This window comes from Mus caroli, chromosome 5 (assembly GCF_900094665.2).
Source record: "Mus caroli chromosome 5, CAROLI_EIJ_v1.1, whole genome shotgun sequence".
Lineage (NCBI taxonomy): Eukaryota > Metazoa > Chordata > Mammalia > Rodentia > Muridae > Mus > Mus caroli.
This window is the reverse complement of record NC_034574.1, coordinates 141,034,833-141,043,090: the sequence shown is the minus strand read 5'-3', so window position 1 is coordinate 141,043,090 and position 8,258 is coordinate 141,034,833. Positions and strand designations below refer to the sequence as shown.

At 39.5% G+C, this 8,258-nt stretch overlaps 1 protein-coding gene across 1 annotated transcript in view; it reads right to left on the bottom strand.

The window, feature by feature from the left end:
* The window catches only part of Pan3 (poly(A) specific ribonuclease subunit PAN3), a 121,241-nt gene that overhangs the window by 90,748 nt on the left and 22,235 nt on the right, over positions 1-8,258 (bottom strand). Inside the window, exons 3-4 of the mRNA XM_029477820.1 lie at positions 6,510-6,576; positions 4,613-4,683 (exon numbers count right to left, since the gene is read on the bottom strand). Coding sequence (XP_029333680.1) covers positions 4,613-4,683; positions 6,510-6,576 — 138 coding nt within the window. The remainder of the gene's footprint in view (positions 1-4,612; positions 4,684-6,509; positions 6,577-8,258) is intronic.

The following is an 8,258-nucleotide window of genomic DNA, read 5'->3' as shown; positions in this document are numbered from 1 at the left end:
CCATCACAAACCACAGCAGGGAGCTATCCTCTGGTATCTCCCACCACCCACACACCATCACAAACCACAGCAGGGAGCTATCCTCTGGGCTTCACTTCTCTCAGTCTCACTATGAGCTTTAAAATCAGAACAAACTTTCCAAAAATCTTAGTGTGTCATGAAATTAACTTAAAACTGACAGAAATGAATGTTACCCTATGTTTCAGTCTTACTGACTCACTAAAGCAGGCCAAAGAAATATAAACATAGTATCTATTCCACAGTTTGTATTCTAGAAGAGGGAGGAAAATGAATTAAGTGAGCGACCACCCTGAGAGAGAGAGAAAGGGGATCCAAGAATATCAGGATGCTTAGACTGCTCACCTGCCTAACTTACACCAACTCCCTGTGGTGGCCCTGTAAAAAACTACAGCATAGTGAGAGGCACATCAGAGCCTGGGGCACTGCAGTCACACCTCTAGTCCTATATCTAACTCTGATAAAAGAATATTTTGTTTTCAAAAGATATGATACACAATTTTTACATCTGTGATTGAGTGACTCCACACCAGTAACCAACTTTAACTGTACCTTCCTTGATGCTAAGTTTCCTCATGTAGTAATCTCTAATCTCTAGCATAATAACTCTCATTTTAGCCAGGTGTGGTGGCACACGCCTGTAATCCCAGCACCTGGGAGGCAGAGGCAGGCGGATTTCTGAGTTCGAGGCCAGCCTGGTCTACAGAGTGAGTTCCAGGACAGCCAAGGCTACACAGAGAAACCCGGTCTCAAAAAACCAAAACCAAAACCAAACCAAACCAAACCAAACCAAAAAAACAACAACAATAACAACTCATTTTTTAAACAAAAGTCATAGTAGCATTTTATAGGAATTTAATTCTGCCATAGACTATAAAATTAAAATTTATTTCTTCCAATCTCTCTTACCCAAGAATTACATATATTTCATATTATAACCTTTTCAATTTACATATATTCTTAGTCAGGAAAAACAAAACCACCAATGCTTCTCAAGCACAAATATAAAATCACTGTAAGTCATCTCTTGTATATCATGTTCTATTGATTTGTGTAAAATTTAAAGTGAATTACAAGAAAAGTAATGATATTATTTGATGCCACAGTACTATCAGGTCGCCACAGGTGCTTCTAAACTCCGCTGAAGCTGGCTCTGGTCCCTGTGATCCTATCTGTAATGACCAAAGGCACAAACATGTTCATATATGAAAATGTTCATGGATCGGCTCATCGTCTAATGACGGATGATGGCTATGAACCTTTTTAGACTGCTTTTCACAGCGCATTTGGCTTCAGTAAGCTGTAAGAACACTAAGACGTGCAGCTCTTGTCCCTAAGCTTCCATGGGAATGGCAGGCAGTGTAAGACTGTGCTGAGGCTTCTTCCTCTCTAATCATGGCTACCTTACACCCAGATGGCTTAAGCTTCCCCACAGTCTTCACTCCCAATCATCTTCTCCTTATGTGCACTCACAGATCTAGAGAATTCGCTGCTACTTTGCAACCATTAAATATTTTAAGTTTGCACTCATGTGTTCACATATTTATAAAGAGTTATGACTGTTGGGATCAGCCCACCTAGATTTTGGAAACTAACTTACCTTACAGGCTATGAAATGATAGTGAATGTCCTACTACCTGTTCTGACAGTATTTTAAAGGTATCAGTGAGTGATTATGCTACCCTGCTTAAATAAGCATGTAATTTAATTAAATAATTACAATTTGTATTTACTTCCATGGAACTGCATCATGCACATACCCACAGAAATAACACATCCTATCTCAAACCACTGAAAGAACCCCATCTGTCCCTCCCTTCCACATAACATTAAATGTCAACAGCAGCAAAGGGGATTTTCCCAGTCAGATCCCAACACTTCTTTTAGAGCTAAAAGACAAGCATCCTGCTTAGGATGTGCCTATCATTTCACAAATGGGAAGATTACAATCTATGGTGGACATGGTCACATGGTTAGCGGTCTAAGGACCTCAGAGAAAAGTGGTTCCCTCTATTATTATTCTGATACTATTAAAATACACTCTAGCCGGGCATGGTGGCAGACGCCTTTAATCCCAGCACTCGGGAGGCAGAGGCAGGCAGATTTCTGGGTTTGAGGCCAGCCTGGTCTACAAAGTGAGTTCCAGGACAGCCAGGACTATATAGAGAAACCCTGTCTCAATATATATATAATATATACACATATATTATATAATAAAATAAAATACACTCTAATACTGAAGACCAGGCAGGGCAGCTCAAGCCTATGACTCTAGGTCTCAAGAGGCAGAAGAGAGTCACTGCAATCTGGAGCCTACCTGGGCTACAAAGCACTGAAATCACATAATATGTTTCCTTTATTGTTTTCTTCTAAGGAAAAAACAAACAAAAACAAAAAAACAAAAGACACAAAAACCCAGCTATGTGCTGCATTTTTCCCTTAAAATCTCCATTATTTTTTGCTATATCTTTTCAAAAACAGATATAAATATTTCAGCTGTTTAAGATATAGCCAGTAAGTTGAATTTTCATAGGAATGCTTTTAAATACTCAATTACCATCCTAATTTCTACTCAGGTATCAGAAACAACCCTTACTATAGATAACTTTTTTTTTTTAACTAAGAGAACGCCGTTAGAGGGACCAATAAGACAAAGGGAAGTCTTCTCTTTTTCTATGACGAGCATTAGATAACTTATTCCCAGGCTGTGGCTGCTTCCACTTTTCTGCCATGACAGCTTCCAGTGCTGCTTCTCACTACCGCTGACATATCTGCTTGTGGCCACCTCTCTACATCCCTATCTGTGAGCAAAGTGGGTAAAGCAAAACTAGCTTTAGTCCTAGTGAAAACCATTGAGAAATCTATGAAAATCAAGCCTAACACTGCATCTCTCAGGCCTAGTGTTAAAGCATTTCCCATCACCTTCCTGCTCATGTCCAATTCTCAAGATGGAAAGACGTTATGTGCGCCAAGTGCTCAGGTGATTACACACCCTATAAAATGTCTGTCTCTGAAAACACCCAGTCTCCTCAAACTTTGTAAGTAACTTACTGAGGTATGACTGACAGAAGCATAGACACGCCTGCCTCACACATGCAATTCATCAAGCCAGGGAATAAGCTTAATTATGAAACATCATCACCTCAGTCTACCAAATACTCCACGCTACACTGCCCTCTGCCCAGACACCTCACCCTCAAATTCTTGTTTAGTTTATTCTTAATAAAGTCAATATTTAACTTGGAAACTTTCATTAGTTAGGGGAAAGACTGTTTAAACATCTCAATAACAACCATCAAGATCATGGCTCTAGCTGCTACTGGGTCCTAACCAAATGACCAGCTTCTCTGACTACTCACATCAGCATGGCTCTCGTTGAGACCCAAAGGCATCAAACTATTCATTTCAACTTGCCACAAAATCAGTCATTATAAAATTCTACAATGGTCTGTAATTTCGATTCCAAACTACATCAAATTAAATTAAATTTGCAACATGAATAGGTCTTAAGACTTAGGCATTGTGGCACACAGTTCTAAGTCTAGCACTTGGGAAACTGAGGAAGTAGAGTTGTGAATTCAAGTCCAGCCTGAGCTAGGTAAGACTGTGTTGTCCCTGCCCTCCTTCCCCCACCCCCGCCACAAAGCAAAATGACAACAAATCCATAGAATTTTAATTAAAATTTAGTTCTAAACAGTTGGGTCAATTACGAAAAGCTGTAAATCTTAGGTTTGTTTTGTATTGAGTACAAATTATGGAAAACGCTTTGAAATTTAGTCATAAAGAAATGTAAAAAATGCTAAAATGGGGGCCTGGAGAGATGGCTCAGAGGGTTAAGAACACTGACTGCCCTTCCAAAGGTCCCAGAGTTCAAATCCCAGAAACCACATGGTGGCTCACAACCATATGTAATGAGATTGGATGCCCTCTTCTGGTGTGTCTGAAGACAGCTATAGTGTACTTGCACATAATAAATAAATAAATCTTAAAAAAAAAAAAAAATGCTAAAATGGCGGGGCAATGGTGGCGCACTCCTTTAATCCCGGCACTTGGGAGGCAGAGGCAGGCGAATTTCTGAGTTCGAGGCCAGCCTGGTCTACAGAGTGAGTTCCAGGACAGCCAGGGCTACACAGAGAAACCCTGTCTCGGGGGGGAAAAAAAAAAGCTAAGATGTGACCTACACTGCATTATGTTAACAACAACAGAATATATGAAGAAAAAGAACAAAAGCAAGCAAAGGATTTCATCCCTTTGCATAAATGTTTCACCCCATGCACACAGACCAAAGAACATTCCGGCTAAGAGAGGAGCCATCAGGAATGGTGGTGCTGCACGCCACAATCCCAACACTGGGGAGGCTCAGGCAGGAGAACCATCATAAATACAAGGCCAGCCTGGGCTATGCAAGATCACAACTCAAAAAAGCCAAAAGCAATGACAGAAATCAAAAAGATAAGGAGAAATCTAAGTAAAGGCAAGAAGAACACTCAGCCCATAAAAGGTCTTCCTCCCACTGAGGAAAATGTTGGTTACTCAGTACCCAACACCACCTGTAAACCACATTTAGTTGCACTGGAATTTCAATTTCACCTACCTTCCTTCTCTGGGAGATGTTGAGGGCACCGAAGTCATTAAACAAGGATGAAGCAGATGAAGTCAGAAGATCTGGAAGGCAAGTCACACAGGTTTCCAGACAACTCAGACAACAAGCAAGGCTGATACACGTTAACCTAGCATTGCTTCAACAGCAGCACAATGCTGCCCAGAAGAGCAGCAAACTCAGTGTTCACACACCTGCGTGTCCAACACGAGACACGAACTGATGATAGATACAGTCAGTCTACAGTCTTCATTCAGTCTACAGTGCTGTCTACCCAGCCAAGTATATACCTCTATGTGAGAAAGCATCTGCTTGATTAAAACAAGGGAAAAGTAAAATACAATAGGTAAATCTTTTCAGTCACATGACTAGGGTATGGTTTTGAGGGAAGGAAGTCTAGTTATAGTAAACACTTGTGTTAATACTGAGTCCTTGGAATAATAAAGGGAGTCCAAGAGATCAGGCTCGGATGAGATAGAACAGCTAGGTCTTCAAACCATCTATTCTACAGTCTATTCCACAGTTCTAGGTTTATCGACAGACTTCTAGCATGCTTGTTAAGTTTTTATTTTAAAAATGAAAATATTCAATGTTACAAAACAAACAGAATCCAGAGGTTTTATGGGTTCAAAGTGCCAATGCTCTGCAAACACTGAAACTCTGAATTATTTCCCACTTTACAAATCAGAATTTTTTAAAACATATGACATTGTATAAAGTACTTCATCTTCACTTCTGGGCACTAATAAATCTTGTATTTTTTAATCATATTATGTATGAGATCCCAAAGCCTGTATTAAATTGCCTCACAACACAGTACACAGAGATTTTCACTTAATTTCTCTGCCTTCCTCTAGCTGGAGTTTTGTGGTAGAACTGTTTGCTGGAATGTAAAAAATTTAGTATGAAGTAAGTAACTCTAAGAAAGGAAAATGGTAAATAGCAAGACAAAATGTTTTTATATGATATATAAATTTTAGGCATTCAAAAGGGCACCATTTCTTAAATATCATTTGGCACTTTGCAAAGCACTTAAACAATAAGGAACACTAAAAATACGGGAATGCTACAAAAGTACTTTCTTTCTGTTTTTTTCCAAGACAGGGTTTCTATGTGTAGGCCTGGCTGTCCCGAATGGAGCTCCATGGACCAGGTTGGCCATGAACTCAGAGGTTCACCTGACTCTACCTCGCACTCTGGGATTACAGGCATGAACCACCACTGCCTGAGCACAAAGTAGTTTCTAATATTAAATCGAACATTAAAATGTTCCTTTTTTCTTCAGTAGAAGACTGAAATTCCTAAATAGTATACAAACTTTATATACAAAAAAATACCTATCACAAAAAATAATCAACATGCAAATTTTATTCATTATTATTAATTTTTAACATTTTGTTGATCTATGTTACTAGCACGTATATATATGTGCTCTCTACACACACATTCACACACATTTTTAACCTGGGAACACTTTTTAAAAATAAATACAGGCTGGGCGGTGGTGGTGCACACCTTTAATCCCAGCACTTGGGAGGCAGAGGCAGGTGGATTTCTGGGTTCAAGGCCAGCCTGGTCTACAAAGTGAGTTCCAGGACAGCCAGGGCTATACAGAGAAACCCTGTCTCGAAAAAAACAAAAACAAACAAACAAACAAACAAAATAGCAATATAAGATTTAATTCACATTAATCAAGAAGGACCACGATTAAAGTGTTTAATGTAATCTTAATTATTGTATTTATTAACATGAAAAGAAAAATTGATGATTTAAAATCTTGATTCAATTTTATTTTCTAATTAATACCTGTTCACAATTTCTAAAATAATCTACTATATCATATTACTTCCAGAGTTACACACACACACTAACGTACACAATCAAATCTTACCGTGGCCTGTGTATGGCTTGGCACTGTCATTTAGAAGGCTTGGGGAGCTGCTACTACTAGTCATTCTCTGAAAAACACAATGTGCATACGGAGCCATTGAGGAATCAGGAGTTAAAAGCATCCACAGAAAGACAGACTAGGCCAGGCTGCATCTTCCCTTCCCTTTTTAATGATGCAGAAACTGAGTAGAAGCCGACTGACCTTTAACACCACTGACAGACTAATCTTCCCTCCTAGGCTGCTAGAACTACTGCTTAACTTACACCTCATCACAAAGCCTCCCAGGAAGCACATCAAATACTTTCTTACTAGCCAGGTATTTTAAAGACGCTGCCATAGGCCTATTTTGAATTACCACTGTGTAACTCACAATTGTGCACGGGCAAGATAAGTGAGTTTCCCTGTCCATAAGATACAAATTCCAGTACTCTTTCAAGAAGGTAGGATGTAACTATATAAAGTCAATACATGCCCTAACATCTCTCAATTTGTATTTTCCCTCATATACTGTTTGCCAAACATATTCTCTGCTTTTCTACCCCACTGCCCCTATGTCTAATCTAAAACCAACAAATCCTATATATGAAGCTAACTCAGTCTCTGAAAAAGTAATCCAAAAATTTCTCAGCTCTAGCTTAAACTGTGATCCCAAACTTAAATCACTTGGCTTCTTACTCAGTTTCTCCATCATTAAAAGGGGAAGCACGAGGACAAGTTCTTGAGACAATTTAAATACAATTTTAATATATAATTGTATGCATGGTAATACACGAGGTGCGATCCTAGAACTGGTAGAAGCAGCTGTGATCATAAGTTCAAGGTCATCCATCGTTAGCTATGCAGCAAATTTTTGACTAGCCAGAGACACACAAGACACTATCTCAAAATTACTATACAATAACTGATCACTAAAAAAAATAAAAATAAAAAATAAGGCACTCAGGAATGGGTAGAAAGTTCAGTGGCTAAGCTCTTGTTCACCAAGAATGAGGGCTTAACATACATACCTACAACACCTACATAAAAAGCCAGACATGGCTTAGCGTACTGTAGCACTGTGGGATCCTGGTGTTCTGGCTGGCCAGCCTAACCAGAACAATGAGCTTCTAGTTCAGTGAGAGATCTCGTCTCATTTCAGTATGGCAAACTGTGATAGACAACTGGCACAGAGCTCTCTTCTCCATGTATCACGCATGGGTACACACACCTATGCCATGCACATACACTAAACATACACAGGAGAGAGAGGTGACTCATGTTCATGACTATGCATGCTTTCTTAAAGGCTTAAAGTCAAATAACCCAAAAGGAACAGAGCGACACTGAAACATCGGCTTTAAACAATGAAGTTAAAAGTCATACAAAAAGTAACAGTGGGCACTAACAGGAAGCAAGACTGGTGCTGTGGCATCATCCTATTATAGTTATGGGGACCAGAAGGCACAACAGAAACAAGGAAGGGCATGAGACTACTCTCACTATTGTGACCAAGTTTTCCAAAAAGGTACATTAAAAACATTTTCCAAGTTCATTCTAGTTCTACAAAATTCTTCATCTATAAAATGTCCTCAGCGTCACACCCAGCTATGACAAAGAGAAAAGTCAGCTGCAAGAAGCAGAATGTATTTTAAAGATGCAAAAGCAATGTTGGGCTGGAGAGATGGCTCAGCAGTTAAGAGCACTGACTGCTCTTCCAAAGTGTGGCCTCCCTTCCCCCAGCCTGGAACCTGCTTGCTCAAGGGTGGAGCT